At 45.2% G+C, this 27,034-nt stretch overlaps 1 protein-coding gene across 1 annotated transcript in view; it reads left to right on the top strand.

The window, feature by feature from the left end:
* Positions 1–10,986, top strand: part of PLPPR4 (phospholipid phosphatase related 4) — a 34,072-nt gene extending 23,086 nt beyond the window's left edge. Inside the window, exons 3-7 of the mRNA XM_037153073.2 lie at positions 280–409; positions 2,609–2,804; positions 4,358–4,415; positions 5,166–5,339; positions 7,211–10,986. Coding sequence (XP_037008968.2) covers positions 280–409; positions 2,609–2,804; positions 4,358–4,415; positions 5,166–5,339; positions 7,211–8,539 — 1,887 coding nt within the window. The 3' untranslated portion in view covers positions 8,540–10,986. The remainder of the gene's footprint in view (positions 1–279; positions 410–2,608; positions 2,805–4,357; positions 4,416–5,165; positions 5,340–7,210) is intronic.
* Positions 10,987–27,034: the final 16,048 nt, after the last annotated feature.

Here is a 27,034-nt window from a genome sequence, read left to right as displayed (position 1 = left end):
CAGGAGGCAGATGGGGGCAGAGAGGCAGAGGGCCAGACGCTGGCAGCTGCCACCCTGTGAAAACCCCCGATGCCATCATGCCCTTGACCAAGGGGTAGACCCTCCCAAGAGCCCAACCCATCCCCTTTCTGGTGTCCTGTCTGCTTAGGAAAAATGGATTGCCTCTCTAACGCTGTGAAGGAAATACATCTTCACTTGTCGACTTGGCGGTGTGTTAAGAAATAACCTATAACTCATTTGAACCCACTGAGCCCATTGTGACCCCTCTTGTCTTTGCAGATCATGGTAGGGGAAGGCATCCTCTACTGTTGCCTCTCCAAACGAAGAAACGGGGTGGGACTGGAGCCCCACATTAACGCCGGAGGCTGCAACTTCAACTCCTTCCTTCGAAGAGCCGTCAGATTCGTGGGTGGGTCTGGGAACCGCAAAGAAAGGGGCTGTGTTTTTCAAACAGAAATGTTCTGTTTAATTACAGAGATTAAGTCTTCAAAGCTATAATTTAGATGTGTGGTTTCAGGTACATGATGAGTTTTACATTATACTAAAAATAAAAGAGAGAAGAAGAAGAGGAAGAAGAAGAGAAATCTGGGTGTTTCTACACCCAGATTGGGGCACTGTATCTGCACTGTTATTTGCGGTAATAGTCCTTGTTTTGAGAGCTAACACACCATGCATTTCAGTAGCTCTAGTTGGAAGCATAAATCCACTTTAAAATGGTTTCATTGGATCGATGTTCACTTTTTAAAGTGGAGAATAAATGTCAGCAGGCCAGTAGGAATGGATAACTCTTCAGAAATGATTTAGTCACATCCGTGGTTCCATTTCAATTGTCCCGGAATGTTCCCGTCCGGAAATTACGGCCCATAAAATGTCACTAGATAGCACTACATTCTGGTCATTTCTCCTGGGCTCTCTCCTCTCAGTTTACCTCCCACACTTTATGGAGCTGCAGGAAATCATAGGCCTGCTAACCAGCATCTGAATCAACCAGTATCTGAACCTTCACCTCTTCTGGTCGGCATGGAGACGTCTTAATGTTCTTGGAGCCACAGGCCTGTTTTGTTCAGTGAGTTCAGAAGGCCAGGGCATCCCACCAACCTGAGTGTTTTCCGTTCACTCCCAACAAGTCAGTAAAAAGGAACCCCAGCTGTCATCTCCAAGAAATGGGTAGTTTCACCCAGTACCCAGTGGGTAGTTAAACATAACCATCTCTCCCGCCAGAGGAAAAGTCTGGTCTAAATCACGGCCTAGACTCTGCTCTCTCAGCACGGCACAGCGGGATGGTAAGATGAGAATTGGCCCCTTGGCAGGGTCATGAACGGAGGCAAGGAAATAAATCTTCAGGACATAGAGCTGACCTCAGAGACAGTTGCCCCCAATGGAACCAAATGCCATGGGAAGGGGCATGCACGCTCCCTGAACAGCCTCTGACCGGAAGGACGGTCCACCTCCCCCTGGGAGCAGGTCCCAGAGCCAGTGAGCCCAGCCTCCATGGGTCTGGAGGGTGTCACCCTCCAAAGGTAAAAATGGTGCATCTCCCACTTTTCCACACTCCTCTCTAAGACCTCGCATGCAGACAGGGACTGGGATGTAGAAACAAAAGTCCTGTGTCCAGAACACCAGGTGAGTGTGTGGAAAAGGACTGGGCAGAGTGGTTGCTAGGCGACAGAAAGCAGAGAAGGAAAATTCAAAGCGTGGCCACGTGCAGGTGGGCAACATGGGGCCGGGCGAGTCCCCCAGTGAACCACCGTGGTCCCTCTCCGATCCTGAGAGCCCGGGCTGGTGAGTCAGTGCAAACCCAGGATGCTGAGACCCAATGAGACGTGCAGAGGAAGCAGGGGGGTTCAGATCGTACCTGTGTGCACAGAGCCAGACTCCCACGGTGAAACCAGGGAAGGGACTAGAAGCGGGCGTGGTGTCGAGAATGTGAGTGTGCATCGGGGTTTGTGAGATGTGCTTTGAGTCTGGCCCTAGGAGACGAAAGAAAGGTAGAATCCAGACGGGAAGATACAAGAACATTATCTCTGAATTCCAAACGTGCGGGAAGACTCCCCCGGCCCCACGCCCAGGATGTCATCACTGTGTCCACGACAGGCACCTCCTGCCTTCTTCTCTGCTTCAATCAGCATTCCTGGTGTGACCACAGCTTGCAGGGAGTTAGAACCGATTCTGTGGGGTCTGGCGACTGTGATTAGAATTTGGAGCTGCTGGGGAGACAGAGCCCTGGCCGCTCCAACAGGCTGAGCATTATAAAATTGTCGCTAACTTTGCTACCACGTTTAATCCAACTGGTCACCTTAACAGGTCCCAGGTGTTTGACAAGTGCCTTGTGGTTACTAATTTTGCAAACTGGCCTCATTTAACCAAACTGACCGAAATACCTGAAACTACCACTTTGAAGACACTTGTGGCCATGATATTGACCCTAGGTATCTGTTTAGAAGTTTGGGGATTTTCTCTGTCGTCTTCTGGAGGTAAACTCAGAGAAGAGGATCGCAGCAGGCTGGGGGGGCCGTCCTGCCACCATGTGGTGAGCAGGGTGGGTGGTGGCCCAGTGTCCGCCGTGGGCCCTGGTGTGGTAACAGCTCCCCCCCCACCTTGCTTGCAGGTGTGCACGTGTTTGGACTCTGCTCCACCGCCCTCATCACGGACATCATCCAGCTGTGCACTGGGTACCAGGCGCCGTACTTCCTGACGGTGTGCAAGCCCAACTACACCTCCCTGAACGTGTCCTGCAAAGAAAACTCCTACATCGTGGAAGACATCTGCTCAGGATCCGACCTCACAGTGATCAACAGCAGCAGGTTGGACACCGAGGTTTCAGAACGCTCGATGTCCGTGTTTGCATTGTTCATGGATGGCGGAGGTGTCCCCTTAGGCAGAGATGTCTTTTGGTCATAATGATTTTGGTTTTTTGTTTCTTCTCAATGCCGTGATCTCTCTAGGAATTACACCACTGGTGGCTCATTCCAAATCTTCCTCTCCGTCTCCAAATTTCAGCCTCACATTCTGCCTCTAATCTTCCTACCACCAAACCTGACTCGTATTTTGCAATCCACCCCATACTCCTTATGGTTTTAGGTTACCACCGTTGGTTTGTTTTAGGATATTCATAGTCAGCCATGGCTTCCAGTCAGTGGGTACCCCTCTACTGACTGAAGTGGAAGACTTACTATCTGTGATATTCACCTCTCCATTATACGTTTCAGTTTTTTAAATCCTGTGTGTGAATAAGCCCTAAGATCTGTAGAGCTTCTACCCTTGCAGTTCAAAGAATAGGAGACCAAAAAACTCAAGAAACTGCCAACGCATGAAATTACTTTTGATCAATAAACGATAAATTTGTATGGCAAGAGGTATCTTAAAAGTTCAAGATAGATTATAGGAAGGTGAAGGGCAGTACGTGGTTGTTCTAAGAGTTTACTTGTCATTCAATGACTTTCCAGAGATCAATTTGAGAGTCAAAAATAAGTTAGTAAGTACACTTAAAGAAAATCAGAGCCTGATACTATGTAACTATACACATTCAAGCTCTCGTGGTCCATTCAATAACCTTTAACCTACAGTTATGACCTCTGTCCTCTATTCTTTCTCAATCCTTTTACGTTATCTTGTCTTTATTAAATAGTAACGCTTTTTATTGGATACCAAATAGTCAGGAGGACATCATTATAACTGAATTTTATTTTTCCATTTTTTTATCCATTAAAAAAATCTCCATTCTCCTTTGGTCTGCCTTTTCCAGTGTCTCCCTATCCTGAGTTCCTCTCTCTCCCTGCTTCTTAAATTATTTAACTGAACGAGAAGCTCTGAGATCTTCGAGATCACATTTTACAGGGGCATACGCAGAGAAACACTTTGTTAAAATTAGATTTTTCTTATGCTCGATAGAGTGCGAAAGACACATTCAGACCTATTGCTGTGAGAAAATGATTTTGCCTTAAAATTTTATGTAGATGAAGCCATCTATTTAGGAGCATAGAAAAAAATGGAAAGCTCTAAAATCCTGGGTTTTGTGAAATTTTACTTTAAACTGGCGTAATTCCTGCACCAAAGAACAATCCGAGTGTCTTCCGGCCTGTCCGTCCTTCAGCCATCACTCCATGGCTGTCTCGAAGGGGTGCCTTACAAGGTTGGCATTTGCTATTGCAAAGCCCATCGCTGCTAGGCTCTAACACGAATGGTGGTTAGCTTGCTTATTTTACCCCTCAGCGAATTCTCCAGAAAAGAAACCAGAAGCTAGTTACTGCCCATTGCCTTGTGGCATTTCTGCGGAAGACTTTGGGCACGCCGTTGCCCCTGATTGTCAGCAATGTGTCTGAAACAGAGTCCTAATGTGACTGTCTTCCTTTGGCAGAAAATCATTCCCTTCTCAGCACGCCACCCTCGCTGCCTTTGCTGCTGTGTACGTCTCGGTGAGTAGCTGGGTCTTTCTCATCAGTCTGTGTTCTAGAGGAAGTCGGGGATGAGTCTTGTCTCCGACCAATTCCATCATATAACCGGGTAATGACAGAGCAGTGAACTTGAGCACAGTGGCCCTTCAATACCAGGCATCAGAAGAAGGGAGCAGATGCTACCATACACACTGTAACAGTAAAATAATTTTTCTACACAGTCATGCACTCATTTAGTCTGGTAACCCCTTCATGTAATAGTATACTTCACGAGAGGGTATTGTGAACCACGCAAATGGTATAAATTCTGAAACCAGCAGAATTGTGTTAGGTACACACATTCGTAAACGCACAAGCTTTACTTTCAGTGACTCAGTAACTGTGAGTCCTAAGTCAGCGTCGATTTGATAAATTCCGTACAATGAACTGTCATCATGCCCGATCAATGCAACCATTCATGAGGTCTCAGGTGAGAGAAATGAGCTGAAATTATGACAAAGAGCACAGGGACTGAGCAGTTGTCTGCCTAATCGTTCTGCGTCCGTTTTTTCAAACTTTCATGGAATTAAATGAGGTTATTTATTTGATGAGCTCTGTCTTGCATTTCCTTTTTCTTGAGCAGAGAATGTAGAACTAGCCAGGGGAATGGAACAGTAAACTTGTCATAGAGTTGGGTCAGTGAGACAGCTGAGTTCAACTTTTTATTTGATGATGACTTAATAGTAAGGTGAGCTTTCTAACGGACTCCACCTGTCTCTTTCCGTCTGTAAGATGTACTTCAACTCCACGCTAACGGACTCCTCCAAGCTCCTGAAACCCCTCCTGGTCTTCACGTTCATCATCTGCGGCATTATCTGCGGGCTGACCCGGATCACGCAGTACAAGAACCACCCTGTGGACGTCTACTGCGGCTTTCTGATCGGAGGCGGGATCGCTCTGTACTTGGTAACTGAGTTACTGTCACTAGTCGATGGACCACAGTGTAAAGTGGAAAACACACACAGGATATTCTGCACCGTAACCATTCACTTAAAATGTAATCTGTATTTGCGAGAAAATCTCTGGCTGCCTCTTCGTCCTAAGCCAAAGCACATATCCCACTTTCGGTAAAAATAACTTAGTAAACTCTTACCATAAGCTAGAAACTGTGATTTTAGAAGGATTATTGCATTTTATCCTCAACCACACACGGCCCAAAAGAGCCAGGGACGAGTGCAATTTTACAGATGAGGAAAGTGGATGTCAGTGGAAGTAAAGGTAGGGAAAGCGAAGCTTTCGTGGAAGAGCGTATAACCTGCCCAGCAACACGAATAGGCACCTGAATACAGCAGACCCAGCCAATGTGGGTTCTCAGGCCTGGTCTCTGCTGTCCATTCCATTCGTTCCTTTTACATTTGCACACTATCCTGTCTGTACCAGGTACGACACTGAAAATCAGAAAGGTGAGAAATAAGACAGATCCTCAAGGCGTTTACGGCGCAAAGACCAATAAAACTACCGGGGCGGGCAAAAGTAGGTTTACAGTTGTGAGTCTGTGAGACAGAGTTTATTTATTCTTGTATTATTAGGTATTCATTATTATATTATTTCCCATGCAAACAACTGGAAATTACTTTTGCCCCACCCTCTGCATTTGCTTGCAGTCTGGTGGAGGAGTTTCCTAAACTGACAAATGTAAATACGGTTGTGAAGGGGACGTCGAGGGGGAACTGCTTATCCTGGGAACTAAGAGTGTAGATGGACATTATTTAGAAGATTTGAACCAGACAGCAAAGTAGCTGGAGAGGCAGAGGCTTGACTCCGCCCCATTCCCATCTGCACCCTGTGCCCTGAAATTGGAAATGTGTCTGTCCTGAGCTGATGCCGTTGGGAATTGTTGGGCTCTAAACGCGTTAAACCCAGGGGACTCTTCTGGTGTGACTGGGAAAGGACACAGGGGCTGCCACCTACTGAACTGGCACGCAGATGGGACGCCACGCTTGTTCTCCTCTCTCAGCGTGGCACCTGGAACACTGACGGCCCAGCAGGGGTCGGATCCTCCACGTGGAAAGGGTGGAGATTCCGAATCTGAATTTCAGCCTTTCCCAGACTTTGAGCCCCCAGATCAAAAACAAGAAACCTGAATGTGAAGACGAGATTAAATAAAATGTGGCTCCGAGGTCACGTGATAGCACTAAATTGATCAGATGTTCTTTCCCCACCTCAGAGCCAGTGTAAATCGGGGAAGAACGTGCCCCCCCCCCTTCTAGCATAGCCTCCGCCCTGGCTTCCGAGGACGCTCTGTCCGAAGCTGAACGCGTGGAGCTGTGCTTGGTGGGAGGTGCAACAACACGTTTCTGACCTGTTGCAAAACCTGGCATCGTGTTTCGTGCATGGCGTGTTGTTCTGTATTGCCCACAGGTCTTCCGCCATCCACCCTGAGGGACGATTGAAAATTTGAGGTGTCGCTCAAGAAGAGAGCCCCAAACCCAGAAAGCGGACCTGCTCTGAAAAGCAGAAGGATGTTTCCATATCTCTCATTGTCCAACTTTTCTTTGAAAACGTTCAGGGGATTAAATGTACAAAAAGCATCCCGTGGGATGGAGAAAGGAGAAAAAAATCCAGCTAATAATAAAAAATCGCGGGCTCCGAATTCCCCAACGGTCAGGACGGTGACTTGTGATGTAACTTACAAACTATCTCCCCAGTCCTGGAGGTTCTCCGGGTTTTGTTATGTGGTTTAGTGAGCTCTCACCTTATTAATGGGGGGCGCGGTGCAGGGTCCTGGGGGTGAGGCCAGGGCGAGCGCGGTACTCATGGTCTGTCTTCCGCACCAGGGCCTGTACGCAGTGGGGAATTTCCTGCCCAGCGAGGAGAGCCTGTTCCAGCACAGAGAGGCCCTCCGGTCCCTGTCCGACCTCAACCAGGACCCCAGCCGGGTGCTGGCTGCCAAAAACAGCAGCAGCAGCGACGGCATCGCTCACACCGAAGGCATCCTCGCCCGAAACCCCCGGGACGCCAGCTCGCTGACCAACCTCAAGAGGGCGAACGCCGACGTGGAGATCATCACCCCGCGCAGCCCCATGGGCAAGGAGAACATGGTCACTTTCAGCAACACGCTGCCCCGAGCCAGCACGCCCTCGGTGGAGGACCCCGTCCGCAGAAACGCCAGCATCCACGCCTCCATGGACTCCGCCCGCTCCAAGCAGCTGCTCACCCAGTGGAAGAGCAAGAACGAAAGCCGCAAGCTGTCCCTGCAAGTCATAGAGACGGAGCCTGGGCAGTCGCCGCCCAGATCCATAGAAATGAGGTCCAGCTCCGAGCCCTCCAGGGTGGGGGTCAACGGAGAGCCCCATGGCCCCGGTGGTCAGTACCTCAAGCTGCAGCCTGGCACTGTTCCCAGCTGCAACAACAGCATGCCGGGGGGGCCCAGGGTGTCCATCCAGCCCCGGCCTGGGTCCTCGCAGCTAGTGCACATCCCCGAGGAGACCCAGGAGACCGTGGGCGCCTCGCCCAAAAGCAGCTCCGCCCGCGCCAAGTGGCTGAAAGCGGCGGAGAAGACGGTGGCCTGCAACCGGAGCAACAGCCAGCCGCGCATCATGCAAGTCATCGCCATGTCCAAGCAGCAGGGCGTGCTTCAGAGCAGCCCCAAGAACACGGAGGGCAGCACCGTCTCCTGCACCGGCTCCATCCGCTACAAGACCCTGAGCGACCACGAGCCCGGCGGCATCGTCCGCGTGGAGGCTCATCCGGAGAACAGCCGGCCCGTCATCCAGATCCCGTCCACCGAGGGCGAGGGCAGCGGCTCCTGGAAGTGGAAGGCGCCCGAGAAGGGCAGCCTCCGCCAGACCTACGAGCTCAACGACCTCAACCGGGACTCGGAGAGCTGCGAGCCCCTGAAAGACGGCTTTGGCTCTGGAGACCGCAAGAGAAGCAACATCGACGGCAGCGAGCACCACCACCACCACGGCATCGCCACCATCCGCGTCACCCCGGTGGAGGGCAGCGAGATGGGCTCCGAGACGCTGTCCGTGTCTTCCTCGCGCGACTCCACGCTTCGCAGGAAAGGCAACATCATCCTGATTCCCGAGCGAAGCAGCAGCCCCGAAAACACTAGGAATATCTTCTATAAGGGGACCTCCCCGACTCGGGCTTATAAGGATTGAACGGTGTCTGTTCAACCATTTGGGTGCGCGCCCTCCCCCAAAAGACCAGGGGTTGATTCTCCCTGTGTCTTTTTCCAACAAACTGGGGGGGAACCTCTTATCCAACCAGATCACCCACCCATTAGCCCAGGACTCAATGACTCCTGCGAATTGTGACCATCAAGCTTGTACATTTCACACCAAGGGGAGGGAAAAGCACAATGCAAGAACCCAACTAATATGACACCCGGGAAGTCTCCTCTTAAGACCTGTCCTCAAACTCAAAAGGTTGGCCGAGGGCGGTCTCGAAAGACAGTGGTTTCCTTCCATGTATACTCCTTTGCTTCCTGAATGTGCCAATGTGAGGGATGTTTCTTTCTAATTAGCCGCGGGGATCCAGAACAGGGGCCCCCCCGGCAGAGGCCATGCGGTTTTATATCTCCATTCTGCAGAATCGTGTGTGCCTGGCACTCCATGTGGGTGGTGCTGGTCAGCACAGTTCATCCCCCATGTAAACTCTCCGGTTCTATCTCGCTGTGAACTAGTGGTGTGTGCAATCCCTTGTCAGAGAAATGCTACCGTGTTCAGACGACTCTGGCTGCTTTTTGGCAGAATAGGGCCCCCTGCGGCTTCTTCATAGTGGCTCTGTTGTGGCCCAAACTTGAAAAGGTTTTGTGTGGGGGTTTGGGATATTTTTTTTTCAAAAACAATTCTTTCTTCCACAACAAAAATTGCGTAGGAATCTTTTCAGTCCAAGGGAACAAGCTGGTGCTTTTCTGCAGTTCTTGTTTTCTGCTTACTTTTTATTTACGCATAAGCACTGCTCATCAAGAATCTGGTTTTTAGTGGGTCTGCGTAACTTAAAAACTAGGTTGTTTTAAGAGAATCTTTTGAAACGGTTGCGATTACCTTTTGTATTTTATGGCTTCTACTTTATTTATGGAATTTTAAATTTGTTTGATGTTACAGATATGTTCTTCTATTTTTTAAGTGAAAATAGTAGTCAATATTCCTCGAGCAAAATATATTGCTGTGAATCTATAAACAAGAAATGTGAACCAAAACTTGACCATCGTGGGTTACATCACCAGCTTGCTTAGTTGCTCTCTTCACAAGTGATCCAAAAGGTTCATTTAGTTCCACATCATTAACTTTTTTTTGACATGCCAATAACTGGTAAATTAGAGCCACTGCAAGTGGGTTTCACCTTCCTCCCTATTTTTGTTCATTGGACACCAACAGGTAGAATCTGAAAAGTATGCAAATTAATTATAAAAGTATCTCACAGAATAAACAAAGAATGTATTTCTTCAAAATATCTAACTAGGCACCGTTTTAGTGCTTCGTGTGCAAATGACAGTTTTTTGCTGTCTGTCCCGAGTGAAGCTTTGAGCCTAGATCAAAGGAAACAATATTTTCAAAAAGAAGATGAAAACGAAACATTTTGAGGTGTTTCCAATGTAAAAATTTAGTTTAAGTATAAAGAAGTATTTGGTTCTTGGAATTTAACACGAGACCTCTCCTACACCATTTCTTAAGACTTCTTATCTGTACTTGAGGGTGGCCAAAGGACCCAAGGTCACGATGCAGCTGGTTGACCCGGGTCTCGGTGTGCTTTTCAGAGGGAACAGAAAGCGCCATTTAGAGATGAGGGCACCCCATCATTATCACTCCCGCAGGTGAAGGGGCTTTCTAGAGCAACCCACCTCCTCATGAGGGATTCGGGTTTCAGCTGAAACCAGCAGAATTGAAAACTGGCAATAAAACACAGATTCACCCACATTCCTTGTGGCAGTTTCCTTCTCAGAGAGGGGGTGGGACCGAAATGCCGCCTTCACCAGCTCCCACGCCGCCACCATTCTGCCACGCCACCGAGGCGCTGGCCGCCCCCAGAGAAAGGTGGGCTGGTTTTAGTTCTCCGAAGAAAAACAATACAGCTGCAACATTACAGGTGCAGTGTGATATTTCCTAGTCTTTCCTATTTCTTAACAAGAGATTTTAAAGTACTTCTCTATCATTGACTTTCTTTTTCTTTACATAAATATTGATATATTCTTTTTCTACTCAAAAGTGCCAAAGGTTATGGTTTTTAAAGACTTCAATTGTACCACATTGTTAAGGAAATAAAAAACGATAGTGGCTAGAACTCAGACCTCTGCATGTGTATTTGATAACACATCTTTTGTAAAAAAAAAAGTAATGATGAAAAATTTGTTTACATTCCACTGGTACCTTAATTTAAACTTCAGTGAGACTAATGGGTGGTATCTCTTCTTAGGGTTCTATTGACCTTATTTGCTGACGAGGGCACTTTTCCCTGTGTTAGGCTGTGCTTTACTGAGAAAACCAAGTATTGAATAGAGAGAGTTAATTATCTTTTTAAAGTACATAAAATGATGAAAGTATATATAATATATATAAAGTATCATGTTTAATAAAATGTTACGCAATGTTTTCCAAACTGATAAAGTTTGTACAGTGCTATAATGTATTTTGTTAAGTACAGATCACAATCTTGTGTGAGCATATTGTGCTAACATCATAGAAATAAAGATTAGATTTCTTCACCAAAGTTGGAACATTTTGGGTTTTTTTTTTAAACTTCATAGTATGTATGAGTGGATAATAATTTGGCTTAGAGGAAAACAGGTGAAGAAATAAGAATGAACCAGAACCAATTATAGAAGAAACCAATAGTTTAGAAGAAAGATTTTTGTGCTCGGAAAAAAAGTTTGTCACACCAGGATGTAATATTTCATTATTCAGAATTTTTATTACATGCAGATTAAAGTTCTTTTAGGTTTATTCAGACATAAATTATTGACATAGCAACACTGTAGAGTATAAGAAATGAAAATATGGGTGCATCGTGGTTCATTTTCCTGAGTCAATATTTTACTAAGAGTAGTTGATGTTTGAATCTTCCCAAACATTGTCACCCTCTGTGCTGGGCTTTCCTCAAAAGAACGCGCCACAGTCAACCCCAGGGCCACTTCCCAACACAGGGACCCCTGTCGTGTGAGGGCTGATGCCGATGCTTCATGCAGCTCCCTCAAAGGTGCCAATGCACGTCTTTAGACCACAGCCAGGACTTGACGTGTGACTCAGAAGATCTTTAAGTGGTTTGCTGACTGGAACATGAAATCACGGTTTGAGCAGTAAAGCCGCCGAGTTCATAAGATCACCCAACAGCGGCCAAGTTCACGATCCCAGGCAACTGCATCATGACAGCCACCTGGCCAGAACCACTATAAGATGCCATGAACTGAGCAAAATATACAGGTTTTAGGGACATTCGCAAGTGAGAAAGCCGTGTGTATCTGATAGTGGCTGAAATACAATGTTCAGCCTCTCTGGGTCTTGAATTTCTGTCTCTAAAATGGGGCCAGTCAGCTATATTATCCTTTCTAAAGGGCGTCCTCCAGTCTTTTCCAAATGTCTGTGGGTTACTATCACGTCTTTCATGCAGAGAATGAAATTGATGTCGAGTGAGCTGTGATTCCTGGTGTCCCCGTGAACAAGCAGTGTCCACAATGTCCTGTCCTCCTCCCCGCTCAGACTCGCCCTGTGGCTTCCTTTTTGAGGTCAATCCGTCTTATAGTTGGTCTTTTTCTTTCCCAGCTGCTTTCTGGTTTTCCCAACAAAAACTCACAGGTCTAAAATGAGTCTTGTCATCTTTGACCACAGAGATAATGTGAGCAAGGCAATGGGGTTGCTCAAAACCTGCATCGGCCATGTCGCCACAGGTTCTATCCAAACAGGTGACTGTACCCAAGCACCCTGGCCCCAGTGCCTTTGTTGTGCTGTGTCAGGTGAGTGGACTCTGGATACAAACACAAGGGTCTATCATTGGGGGCTGTGTTATTTTTTTTACAAGTCAAGTTCTTTACTCAATATATGTGGGTCACTTCATATTATAGTTCAAAGGGGATATGCAAATCTATGCATGGTTCAGAGAGTAATTTAATTCAAACACTATAATTGAAGCACATCAAAAGAAAAGAAATGGTTTGATCTGCAGGGAATGTGTGGCCTGGAAATCAGGTTGTGGTTTGTTTGTGATGGGATATTTTGTTTCCTCTGCTCATTCAATGTGTGCCCTGACTTGATTCCGCAGAAATCATCTAAAATGCGCTCGATCCCATGCTCCAGTTTGAAGAACATGTAGACATTTGTAATAGTAGAAGTTATTCCAGGTGAGACCCAACTGGAGGAAATCCCTAGTGATCATGCTTGTTAATTATGAAAAAATATCTAGATGAGCCCTCTGATGTTGAAATGGCTCGGTAGCTTAGTGGGTGAGAGCGTCATCCCAATACACCAAGGTTGAGGGTTCAATCCCTGGGCAGGGCACATGCAAGAATCAACCAATGAACGCATCAATAAGTGGGAACAGCACAGCTTTCTCTCTCTCTCTCTCTCTGTGTCTCCAGGCCCCCACTTTTCCTTCCTCTCTAAAATCAATAAGCCAATTTAAAATATTTTGTAAAAAGAAGTGAGTTTGATTTCTGTCCATACAATTGTAAGTTGATGAAAGCCCCTAATTGTGTGCGTTTGTGCAGTGCAAGGAGAGGAGAGAACTAAGCAAAATGATAGTTCTGCCACCAGTTCTACCTGCCAAACCCGCCAAGAGCCCACTCTGTCTCCCTGCCCCCCCTTCCTTCAAACTTCAGTCATTGCCCACCAGAAAAATCCACCTAGATTCTGATGTGAGCTTTCAAAATAGTCCAGCCAACAAGCAGACTAGTGAGTTTGAAGCAAAAACTATGGCAGTTGTGCGTATATAGCATCTCCCTGTCTCAGGGTCACCTCAGAACACTTTGTCCCCTGGAGACATCTTCCATCCCAGACACTCGTCACCCCAGTGTTATAATTCGTATCTTCTAGACTTCAGCGTCCTCTGAGAAAAAAATGTCATCTTTGAGTGTCAGGAAAACCAAATTCACTCCATCCCCAGCTCAACCTTTCTCATTCTGCATCTAAATTATTTAATGAAAGATATTTTTACAGATATTTCTGAAGGTATAAAAAGCAGTATTTTCAAAAAATAAAGTCAAAATGAGTCAAGGACTTAAATGTAAAGTGTAAAACTGCAATTTTTAGTAAAAAAAAACAGAAGAGAAAATCTGTGGGGCATAGAACAGGGACTAGTTATGAGTCCTTGACTGAATCTGTGGTTTTTAATTTTTTTCCTATTTGTAGTTTATCCTTTCATCCTAGTAACAGGGTCTTGCAAAGAGCAAATTTTAAAAATTTTGATGAGGACCAATTTATCTTTTCCCTTTACAGGCCACATTTTTAAAGTTAGATTTAAAATATATTTTAAAATCCTCAAAACTCAACAGTAAAAAAAACACACAGTAAACAGTAAAGACTGAAATAGTAGGACAAAAAAATGGACAACAATAGGAACAGATATTTTATCAAAATAGGCAAACAGTACAAAGGCCCATGGATAGCGACATCGTTAGCTATTTCGGAAATACAAATAAAAAGCACAAGGAGATCTTACTGTACACCTACAAGAATGACTAAAATAAAAAAAGACTGATCCTACCAAATGCTAGCAAGAATGTGAAGAAACTGGACCACTCATACACTGCTGGTAAGAACAGAAAATGCTATAACCACCCGGAAAAACAGGCTGGCAATTTCTTATTTAGAAAAGAAAAGTAAACATACTCATATCTTTGACCCAGGAATTGCAGCCTTGGACACTTATCCCACAGAAATGAAAACTTATGTCTACACAAGAAGTGGTATCTATGGAGTCATCTCAGTTTTATTAATAATGGGCAAAAACTGGGAACAATCGTAGTGTCCCTCGTCGGGGGGGACGCAGGAGGGGGATGGCTGAGCAAACTCTTCCCCAACCGGGCAGTGATACTACTCTGCCCCCAAAGTGGACATAAGCCATTGATACATACGCACAACCGCAGTAGCTCGCCAGGGGCTGGTGCTGAGTGAAAAGGCCACCAAGGAAAAGGGGACACACTCTGTGATTCCATTTCACATCACAGCACAGCCAGAAGCAGCCCATGGCCAGGGCAGTGGCATGACCACGTTTAACTCACATTTTTCTAGTTGTCACCGTTTCCCAGCAGGAGTAGGGGTGGGAGGGAGGAAGCTGAGGATGAAGCAGCTTTATCTTCAATGCACTCGACTGGCCCAAACCACAGGGTGTGGCAGAAGTAAGGCCTGCTTGAGCGTGACTGGTCCCATTATAATATGGGTGTAATGATTTATAGTTGCAATTTGAACATTTCACCTAAAATGTCAGATGGTGTGCTTGAGTGTGATATTGGTAGGTTATAGGACTACGTGCTTTTGTAATGCACAGGGGGCATTATTGGTGCTGGACCCTGTAGACAGCCTGGTTGCAGAGAAGCTAGGATGTCACCTCAGCTGAGGGGGCCCAGCCTGGCTGAGATGTGGCATCTTCTCCAACTGGGTGGAGAGGTGGGGATGGCCCCCCAGGGCCGCCAACCAGTGTCTTTCATGCCAGCCTCAAGGCCTTCACCATGCGACCCCCAGACCCTGACATCCCACGACCTCCCCATCCAAACCGGCTGCTGCAGCTATGCTTCTTCATGTGTCTGTGTGCGTGGTTTACTTTTAACTCTCTTTCTGGAAAGTCTTCACACCCCGTTCTCAATCCCCATTGTCTCTCAAGGCTAAATCTCCATCTATCACTACACGGCTCCAGAGTTGGAAGGCTTCAAGATACCGCACATCCGTTCAGGAATAATCACTGCAGTTACTTATGTTTCACACACGAGACGTGGTTCACGCAGAGTCACACAGTTGGTGGGTGTCAGGAGGGCACAGGTGGCCTTAAAGAACTGCCCTCGGTTCATTTTTAAACCCCTAACACTGAGCACATCACCCACCACAGCGGTTGGAAATTCAATATACATTCGGAATGAGCGAATGAATGAATAATATTCTGACACCAAATGGCTACGCTTTTCATAAAAGGCTAATGTCACTCTCCCTTTTGAGAATATTTATAGATCTTTGTTCTGTAGGACCAAAGTATTCACTTAATCATAAAGTCTGGACTCTGTAGCCACTTGATTAACAAGGCGTTGAATATTTAACCCACACCAAATGGCAAGTTCTATATAAACAGCTCCTAGCCTAGTAGGTGCTCAATAAATATAAGAATTGAATGAATACAGAGTGTTCTATCTCCTATGAGTGAAAAATTATGAAAACAAATAAATAGCAGAGTTTATTGCACAATGGAAAGTATAAAGGATTTGGAAGAGAAGGGAATGGCTGTCTATTTGATTGCACCCTGAAGCTCCCCGGTTCTCAGAAATCCCCTCCAAGACTCTGAAGCCAAATCTATGTTATTTGTATTTTTTCCCCTTTTCTTTATTTGAAGTATCTTTTTAAAATGTTGACATGGTGCACGCCAGATTTTTGGGAACAAGCTGTCTCTTCACAACAGTTGTTTGTTCCAGTGCCTCCGCCCCCGCAGCAGTCTGTGGAGGCAGCTGCCAATAAAACACCCCGACTTCGTCAATCATTTAAAAACAGGCCTCTTTACAGTCAGCATTCATGGTTGTTTCCAAAGTCAGAATCAGATACTACAGCCAGGGACCCCAGTCGTCATATCTGACACGGCCACACGGCCGTGTTCCCACACAAATACCACCACTGCTTTCAGAATTGTGCAAATTCCACTGACTTCTCTGCCACCACCAAGGACTACGGGACGTGGTGGCCAAGCGGAGCACTGTCCCTTTCCCACAGGTTTAATGGAGACGAAACTCAAGGCAAAGCAAAATTCCTGTTGCCACCGCCGCCACCGCCCTCCACCTCCCACACAAGTCCGCACAGACGTAGCCAAGGAACGACAGGAGATCACTGATGTAGGAGGCAAGCATGTGAAAGCTCGGTGCTAAAATTAACTTCCTAAAACCAGAAAAAAAAAGAATCTAGGGAGTGAGGGAGTGAGACTCTTCATACTGTTCCACATCATCGATTACCTCAGTTTCTCACTTTGCTTCTGTTTTTTTCAACAATCCAAAGCACCTTTTCTCGCACGTAGACTCTGCTGAGCAAACCTCTGACTCAGCTCCTGCTGGCAGGAACCCGCTTCCCCACGCCATTGACCTTTCTTAGGTTCTTGTTAGAACAATGTCCCGGAAAGAGAGGTTCCCACAAGTCTTTGGGGGACTCGGGCTGTGCAAGTTCCATCAAAATTTTTAATGTGGACTCTCTGATATTTCCCCATCAGAATGAGTTGTAGCTCAAACCCTTAATTCTTCCACCGTTTAATTATGGAATAGATCTCTCTTCCCTCGCCCCCAGCCCAAATTTCTGCTATCCTTCCTTCCCTTCCTAAACATGTCTGTTTCAGTTTTCACCCTGTTACCTTTTCTTATGACTCTAAATTTCTATCACTCTTCTTTTCAGAGACATTTTTATTTCTTGGTATTCAAAAACAAGGGCTTATTTGTTAGTTTTCATTGTATTCATGACATTATTTTCCTTGGGTTAGTCCAAGGAAGACTATTTTAGATATAGTCTTCATGGAAAAAATGAACAAATAAGGGCCTCTTCCAAAACCCATGACCAGCCAGGGCATAATTTCTTTCAGTCTCTGCACTGAGCTTTCCAGTCCATTTCTAACCCACTTGCTCATCAGGAGACACCGGGACGACTGCCGGGGGTGCCGTTCACACCCCCCGGGGCTGAACTTCCCGGCCCACCCCGTCAGGCCCCAGCTCTGTTCTCCTCACTCCGTCCCCTTGCACACATGCCTTGTGAGACCTCGGAAGGTCATCACCTTGACCTTCCATGGTGATGGGAGGTTGCTCCGTGACCAGGTCAGAGAAATTCTTCCAGTTCCTACGGTCTGGATGGAGTGTCAGGCCTAACAAATACGAGGTGTGGGGGTCTGAGAAGGTGGGTGCAGAACCTTTAAGAGAGAACACACACCTGTCAAACCTTCTAAGTAGTGGCTGTTTAAGTGTTTCAGGCTGCCCCGTGGCCCTCCCGTAGCCTGTTGCTAACACGCTGAAAAGACAGAGAGGAGAGGTCCAGGGAGGCGAGTTTCCATAGGAACAAACGTAACAACGGAAAAGCCCGCGAGAGCTGGAGGACGGCCTGCTGGTAAGCTGACCGTGCACTACACACCTGTGCTGACCTAAGTTAACTACACTGTGAAAGTCCGTCTCTGAAAACCTTCCATTGCTAATAAATATTTAGTGATTTTTAAGTGTATGAACATGGACTCTCTGGCCTCCAAAAATAAAAATATTTTAAACCAGAAATTAACTGTATTTGTATTTGGATTGGTACTATTTGAATATGGGGGGCAGCTAACACATAATTATTCTATGAGAAAATTCAGGCACTGCAAAATAATTACTTTTTCTTAAATATGAACTCTGTAGTACATCTAATTGTAAAGCAGAGAGCCTTCAGAATCAAAAAGTAATCATAGAGTAATAAGCAACTTATAAAACTTTTCTAAATTTACAAGATGAATTGATATGAAATAATTCGATTTAGAAGAAAAATTGGTAACGTGCAAATAACCTTTCATAATCAATATGGGGAAGTGAAGTTAATCTGTACCATATTTTAAGGACCTGGAGAAAAGAATTCCATTCTAGAAAAATCTGTCATTCTTATACAAACTCTAAAACTTCTGCTTATAGCTTTTGAAGAGGAACTCAAGGTTTAAAGTAGTGACAACATGTACATACTAGAAACCTCAGCATTATCTTTAAATCCTTCTCTCTTCTCTCTCCCCAAGTCCAGCTCGCCACAAAGCCCTGTGCCTGACCCCTGTCACCTCTCTTCCTTTCCCCACGCTCACTTCCTCTGACCCCAGCTGTGCTAGGTCCCCGCCCTGCAAGCTTCCAGCCTGCATTCCCTGGCCCGCTCTCAGCATCCACTCCTGTGTTGGCCAGCGGTTGACCACTCCTGTGATAGCATTATTCTGCAGTACAGTGTACATGAATGATGGGGAGGTCAGTGTGCTGAACTTCCCAGGGCGGTCTGCCTTTAAAAGGGAGATTTATAACCCTGAGACATTAATTAATTTGCTGATTCAAAGCTTTGGAAGTGGGAGAAACAATTTCTTAGTGAAATAAGTAAACAAATGAATATGCATAGGAAAAAGAGATCCATGACGTTAGAATTCCAGCAGCAGCCCAGATGGAGACCCCAACTAGCTCCCCCACGCACAACCACCAGCTGGGCAACAAAATTTCAGAAACTCAGAAGCACCCTGGTATGTCTCTCACCACCTCTCCCACAGTGCTGAATTCGCAGCACCAGGCACAGTTGCCATGGAGATTATGGCGAGGTTGCAAACAAGAGGCCCTGTACGAGTTGGCAAGAGGCACCAGATGTTCCATCTCACGGTCCCTTCCCACCTGGGCAGGAGACCGAGGCCGTGTCCCTGAGATGGTGAGTCAGAAGCTCCTAGAAAGGGTAAGAGGTCTGACACCTGGAAGCACACACTGCACCCTGGGGCAAGAACCCATATTGGAAGCTCAGAGTCAAGAGGAAGTTTATGGACCGTAAATGGATTTTGAAAATTCGTCCTGCAATGGGGTCTCAGAGTGATGTCAGGCAGGGTAACGATCTCCAGGTCAAAGGGTGAGAAATGCATTTTGAGGACTTTGACTAGCACGAGAAGAAGAACTAAAGGTACTGCCATCAGCCCTTCCAGAGGAACCACGCCCAAGGTCAATGAATCAAAAGACATCGTAGGCCTTTGTGCGTGTGTGCACTTGGGCACAGAACTCCAAAATACACAAAGCAAAAATGAGTGGGACTCAAGGGAGACATGAACACATCCACCGGTACTTATGTTAACACCCTTTCCTTTGGAATTGATAGGGAGGCAGAAAGAACGTCACTAAGAACACTGAAGCTTTGAATGACACTAATGAAAGTTGACCTGATATTTTTGTGTTGCACACAACCACAGGACACAACGCATCGCTTGTCTCATAGAACAAGTCTCCACTGAGCCATGACCCTCCGTCCCTAAGCCATGGAGATACCTGATGTCATTTAATAGCTACTTCTTCCACTCCGAGTGCTTTTCTTTCCCTTTAGTAGACACAGGAACGCCATCACGTGATCCCTGGTTTGTCAAGTCAACTTTGGGGACTTTTTTAACTAGACAAGGATCATGTCTTTGAATTATAGAAATATGAATTATCTTATGCTCTTTGGTAAATTACACACTTTCTTTGCTATGTAGGAAAAATGCAGTTCCTCATATTTATTTGTGTGAGGTTAAATTACCAGTCACCTTGGAGTTTAGGGTGTAAACCAATATCAGCTTTCTAAACAAAGGATCTTGACATTGACATTCTTCCTGACCGCTCCATTACTATACCGCTGAACACCCACAGGTGAGACAAATCCATTCATTGAGCCATTTATCAATAGAACATTTGCTTTTTTTGTTTTATGGTTTACGAATTAAAACACGGTTTGAAAGGGAAACCAAACCCATTCCCACCAGAATTAGCTATAACACTGACTACACTGTTATCAGCGAAGCACGCACACATCTGGGAATGACGCATCGGTGCACCGAGTGTGCCTGTGGAAATACCCACGCACGTCACCGCCCTGGGCTTTTACCGCTTTCCTGGCCACATGTTCTGATTGCTGGCCTCCTCTTTGGTTTCCCCCAGTGGTTTTAACACAAAGTAGTTAGAGAGGGTGTAGGTTTGGGTCAAGATATGTATCTGCCACATCAAAGTGATTCGGACATTGCGTTTGAAATAGGCCAAATATTGGAAATTTAGAGCGAGGAATGATGGTTGCTTGCCTTAAGGTATAGACCTCTCAACGTACACTAGAGCTTTATATGTATCCAGTTTTCTCTAAAACACCCGATTTCTTGACAGCATCTTAAAATGAGAGCATGCCTAGCTTCATTATTGTTGCAGAAATTTATTCTAGGAGATGAACCAGAGTTGTAAACCGTTTTTCCATCTGTTATCCTTTGGAAGAATCTATTTTGCACTTTTCCCAATAATTAGGAGAAATTTTTTAGTTTTATTGCGTTCTATTCATAATACTTACATCCTTACTTACACTTTCATGGTCCCTGAATTGATTGCTGTTTTAGTTTCTATGGTAACTCTGCCAGTTGCCTACTATAAATAGATATTTTATAATAATAGCAGGCTTAGGAAAGTTCAATCTTTGAATACCCTTCTGCAACAAAAAGAATCGCTAGAAAAAAACAACAACATAGGAATCAAGGTTTAAGGAAACAGACATCTTTTTCCTGTCAGGGCGTACAGAGAGAAGGCTGAAACTGAGAACCTGTGTAGATGTAAGCTGACCAGCACATGTGAAAAAATGAATACACGGGTCTTTAAAAACAAAAAAATGTACAGGTGGCATATCTTTTCATTTTACCGCCATTGGAAAGATTCATGGCATCTTTTTAAATAACAGTTATTAACCACATACGAACTCGGCATCTCTTCCACCAGCTCCTGCTCACGTCCAGGCCGGGGCACAAGCAGGTAAACATGGGCTTACAGTTGTTTGTATGGGGAACAACCCAATAATTGATAAATAGAGATGAAGAATATACTCTGTGTCCTGCATCCTCATAACTGGAAAACCACTTTTTTCCTACCTTGACTAGGGATATTATTCTTTGGAGAGATTTATATTTTTTCACACAATGTAATCTCCACGGAGCTGTGAGCTCCTCGACTTGTTTATTTATTCATCTGGTCCCCAGTCCCCGCCTCCAAGAGGAGACTCACTCCATGTTACTGAATCAAGCAATCGGTCCTTATTACACTGGTCACTTTTAGTCAGAAGAGAAAGCCCACAGCTCAGTGGAAGTCTGTGACACATTACTGTACTTTGAAAGAATTGTATTTTTATTCCACATTTGGCCTGATTCCTAAATGCTTTTTCATACCAGATGATTGTGGGTTTTTTCTGCACTTTAATCAGAACAAGAAGACCTCCTGGAACTGTCTTACAAATGAGGAAGGGAACAGAACGATCGAAACGCCTATGTTCAAAGATCCCTATTTGTGTAGAAAAGAAACATCTGGAACAAAACACTAATATGTGAATACCGGTCAAGTTTTTCTTTTCTTCTGGAATTTGACAGTAAGTATCATTAGCATTATACGTTCTGGGTGGATTCATGCCACAAATCAATAAATTGTATTGCCTGTGCCCTTTTAAACTAGAAAATGCTTGTTAGCAGGGACAAACATCCATTACTCCTGGCAGTTTGGAGTCACATTAATCACTGCTCTGGCAGTTCCTCCTGTGAGTTATTGTAAAAGCATGAAGAAGGTGCAAGAAAGTAACTTGATTCTACTGTATTCTGTATAATGTTCCATTAATGGACTCAGCGTCTGCATTCATTTCAAGCTAGACTGCGTCATGAAATCTATGTTAGACACTTAATGTCTATTAGACTTTGAAGCTGCCTTGTATAAAAAAGCAGAAGTCGATTTTATCAGGTGCCTAATAAGTGAAGTAATTGTATTTTGTATTAATCAAAGTATTTTCTATTACAACAAAAATTGGATTCAATTCCATAATGAAGCTATTATTTCTGATGCTTGGTGGCTTATGACTGAATACATGTTTCTGATGCTAAAGAAACCCGGCCACGTCTTCAGGTACAGTTGGTATGCCTTCAATAGACAATGCTTTTAAAATACACCATTGTCGTAAGTAGGAGAAAGGAAACACAGCGTCAGAAATCAAATATAGCAACGCCTTCCACCTCTTGATCTACTCAGACAAGGAGAATGTACAGCAGAACTTGTTTCATTTATCTCCACAACAGTGGGATTGGGTTTGAATAAATTACCAGAAAATGATGATTTCAAAAGAAAATGAGTTGTGATGTTGAAAAATAGACCTTAATTTCTGCGAGGAATGGCTACTTCTAGAAGCTGGGTGTCAGAAGACAGGCCCATACTGTGAATTGGACTATTTTCCTGGTGTTCTCCTTCCATCAGTGTAATTGCCAATGCCATGAGCAGTGTTTCAAGTTCAAGGCCTCCCCGCTGTTTTCTCTCCATCCACTTTCTAAGTGGCTGGGCTCTACCCTGGGTCTGGGCACATGCCTGTGTGAAGACCCCTTGGAAACTGTGAATTGCTTGCATTTCTTTTAAAGGTTGACAAACTCTCCTTGGTGTATGGTCCAATTCCTTTTCTCTTTGAGAGTTTTAGAGTATGGGAATGTTCAATTCTCAATGAACATTGAGAATTCTCACAGGCAAAAACATTATTATTATTATTATTATTATTATTATTATTATTATTATATGCCCTAACAGGTCTTATCTAATGTTACACCATTTGCCTCTGATAAGGCTTCTAAGTCTTGGAAAGTTTACAACATCTTTTCCCGTCGTAGGCACCAGAATCCATCCTACAACACAGATGCCTTTGACCTTTTAGATGTCCACGTGGGAAGTACGGAAGGGGGGCTATAGGGCCAGTCTCCACACTTCACTCTGACACCTGAAATTGCCACCGTGTCCCCTCCTGCCCTGTGCCGCTTCTTCCTGTGAAGAAGGAATCCACACTGCCTGCCCCCACCCCCAACTTTGTAGTCAGGGCCCTTGACTGCACAGCTCTCTCAAGCTGTCCCCAGCCTTCTCGAACAGAGAGCCTTTCTGGCTCCGGTTGGATTATGCTGCTGCCAACGTATGGGCTCAGCGGGCTTTGCTGAACCCATCTTTTGGGCTTGCATTTCCCGTGGAGCACAGTACACAGTCTGAACTTGGACTCATGCTAAGTTCTGAGACCTCCCGGCTCACAGCCTTGCTCTCAGACCCGTGCATGACTTTTATTTCTGGGGTGCTCTTCCACTCCCAACTACCAGTCTTTTCCTAGTCTTCCTATTCACAGAGAAGCAACAAGAATTTACTCAGCAAACACCATGTACCAAGAGTGGACTTAATAATACAAGGAGTGGAAGACATGGCCCCTATCCCCAAGTAGAAGACTTCTCAGAACTTGTTTCCTTAGAGCATTCTGAAGTCCACTATGTCTGAAGGATCGGCAGAACAGAGAAGGAAATGGAGAAGGGTGAACCAACGTTTTTTTTTAAGTACAACTATCATGTACTGGAAGACTGAAATTTTGGGATGATGAATCATTCATGTACTTAGAAGTACAATTTGGGAGGTCAACTATTTATTTTTAGATAGCATGAAAGAAGCAGAACTTCAATGCAAACTTTTCCATAAACTTATTATCTAAAACGGTAACTAATTTTACTTCATTTTGAGGTACTATTTCATGAGTCTGCATATTAAATAAGCCTCTGGGTGCGCTGAGAGGAATTATATAGGAGGAAAAATCAGAAGCTGCCCATCTCAGAAGCTCCAGTAATATTACTAACTTGCAAAAGCAACAGGAGAGTCTAAAAACCCTCCACAGTACAACCCAGGAAAACCATGGAAAGCCTCCCAGGTAAGAGACTCATGAACAACCGAGCATAACAAGGCCAATATGCTTCCAGGAACGAGATACAGAACAATTCCAAATTTCTCAGCAGCTCTTCCTGAGTGTGGGCATTCAAGAGAGTTTCACCTCCACAAATAAGAGCCTTTGGAATAATAATAATAATACCTCTCTCCACATCGGAAGCACTCTTTAACAGAGTTTCACATTTCTCCTGACACTCTTACAAGAATGTTAACAGGAAGTCCCAAGTCCCAGCGTCCAGATTCTGAGATCTGATGAGGAAACATGGGAAGAAAAATGCTTTGATGGAGAATGGAGGCAACTTCTTTAACTCCAGCCCTGTGACCTGGGAGGTTGCCTACCTGCACTATAATTGCGGGGGGCTGCCTTTCATAGGAGCCCATGAAGAAGCCCAGGGAAATACCAGTACAGACCAGAGGGTGCTTTGGAAGAGGGGAACTTCTGCGTGGGCTGTAGAGACATTTATACACAATGAGTGCCTACTATTTGCTCAGCTGGTTAACACACACATCCCTAATGTGCAGAGTATTTTTATGCAGTGGATCCTGTGAAGGAGGTGATGCTTGTCACATTTTAAGGAAAGGTCAACAGAGGCAGCCGAGGCAGGGCAGCTGGCCCAGAGTCCCCCGAGCACTGATAGGTAGAAGGAGTAGGTAAACCCAGGGACTTGGACTTGAAAGTCAAGCATCTTGCTGCTCTGCCAGGCACTGGTAAAAAGACACAGAAGTTGTGTTAGGATCATAGCCCTGGGAACACATGATTCATTGAATGGCTTCTTAAGTCAAAGAGTCATGAGATTAATTTTCTTAGCGTCCCAATAATAGAATTAGTTGAGTCTATAGTTTGAACTCTTATATCAGGGCTAAATTATTGTTTTATTATTTAAGCAATAATGCCAATAGCAAGGCTACACAATATCTTTAGAATTGATTTAAAATGCCCACTTAATTTGCTAATCACTCTCTCACTTTGGTATCTCTACATTGTTTCATTGCATTTTGTTTTCCCTTGGCTTAAAATCTAGTCTTCCAGTTCTACTACAGACAGTTTAGCAATTTTTTGCTCCAAAACAGAGTATTGAGAGAACTATATAAATAACCACTGTTCTGGTCTGTCGCCTCCTTGGGGAACCTTCACTAAGCTAACCGACCCCCATTCCTCTTTACCTGACCTATTCGGCAGTCAATAGAAACATTGATTTGGCTTTTCCATGGTCACCTTCTCCCTTTTCTTCAGAGCCAGTGACAAATCCTCAAGCCCCAGCTGTGCTAACTGACCCCCCTGTCAGACCTAGGACTGGAGATTTTACTTTTAAGTCCTTGTCTGATTATCGACATGAAAGTAGAGCATGAAAAGAATAGGCCTTCTTAGTCCTGGTTACAAAGGCTCTTCTTTCTCTCTGGGGCATAATCTTGAGCTCCCCCCACAAGCCCCGTTTTTCACCCTCCATCAGGAGCACTTTCATGGTGATCCAGCCTTTAAGCAAATTGCCTGGGACACAATACATGTCCCTAAATGGTCTGGGAGGATTGTGCGGACAAGCTTCTATTGTTGAACAGATAAAACAAGAGAAGAACATGTAGCTTTTTGAGCGTGAAGAGGACGCTCCTTATTATCTCTCTTCTATCCCTAGTGGCATTGCTTTGGCAGAGAAGTGAAATGGCAGATCAGTGGTAATGATGGCAGTTCTTCAGGTCCTGCACAGACACAGTCAGCTGGCTCGGGTTCTAGGATGGCAAGCCCTGCATCACCGGCCCAGCTGTCTCCTGTCCCTACACCACCTTGTGCTTGTCACAGACTAAACCTGAGGGCACAGATGGGAGTAACTTTGGGCACAATGGGCGGGGCTACTGACTTTCATTAAAAGAGTTTTAAAAATTGTGGTATTGGTGAAGAGAATTTATGGAAGGTGACGTGTGGCCAATACTAACCACAAAACATGTCCTGCCCCAGCTCATTCTCTGACACGCTTTCCAGCATCTCTGCGCAATCAGATCTGTTTATTGGCATTATTCCACAGAGAAACTGCCCCACGCTCTCTGAGCACAGGGTGTGTCTGGAGGGGCCAAGTGGTGGCGACTGCCGGAGTTAAAGCCCAGGGCCCCTCTTCATGGCTCCTGGGATGCCGGGCACACTCACAGACAGATTGTGCCTTCTCATCCTGCACTGCCAACCTCAGGTCTTCAAGGTCAATAAATTCCTTTTTCCATTGCATTCAAAAGCATCTAGAATAGACATCAATATACTCTTAAGCATCTCTCTCTCCGTACAACGGTATCCAAAAAAGTTTTTACTCTGGTCATCTCATATTCATGCCGCAGACGCCGGGTGCATTTATAACATCTATGCTAGAAGCTGTTTTGGGGAAAGCCCACATAAAATGAAGTGATCGTTCAAATGTTGAAATGCATTCCAGTTTCAGCCTTTCAGGACCTATGCTTGACAAAAGACCCAGATGTTCCCATCCTCTGCATCGTGAAAGAGCATTTTAAGTACCGCATACCAGGCTCACGAGATCCACCCAGTAAGACCCTCGTCTAAAACTTTCTATGCCAGCAGACGCTTGCTGAGGTTCAGAGGCCCAAGAACACTTACTGCTGGAGATTTCCCACGTGGAAGATAGAGAGAGCACAGCACGATTGTGGCCGACTTCAAAGGCCTGCAGGCGAAGATCAGCAAAGCCCTACTGACTCCCCAAAGGAAGCAAAAAACAGTCCATCCGTTTTGTACTTGGAATCGCTAACACACTTCAGGGAAGCAAACAAAACGCTCTTTTGATAGCGGGTGTGTTTCTTCTTTACTTAAAAGGAATTCCCATTTGCAGAACTGAGCCAATGTGTAAACGCAACCCTCTGAATTTGGGGCTTCATTCTCCTTGTCCCGTGGAGGTCTGAGACCGAAGAAGGGACTCTGTGTTCCCGTCTGGGGGTAAATTAGGTTTCAGCCTGATTTCGAGCTGTCTTCTTACTATCTTGTACTTAACAAAGACAAATCCAATATTAATGGATAGTTTTGTTCCCCTATATTTCTATC

The sequence above is a fragment of the Artibeus jamaicensis genome, unplaced genomic scaffold (genome assembly GCF_021234435.1).
Source record: "Artibeus jamaicensis isolate MK-2021 breed Jamaican fruit bat unplaced genomic scaffold, CSHL_Jam_final scaffold_1689, whole genome shotgun sequence".
In the NCBI taxonomy this organism is placed as follows: domain Eukaryota; kingdom Metazoa; phylum Chordata; class Mammalia; order Chiroptera; family Phyllostomidae; genus Artibeus; species Artibeus jamaicensis.
The sequence above is the reverse complement of the archived record's forward strand: the minus strand, read 5'-3'. Positions and strand labels throughout refer to the sequence as shown.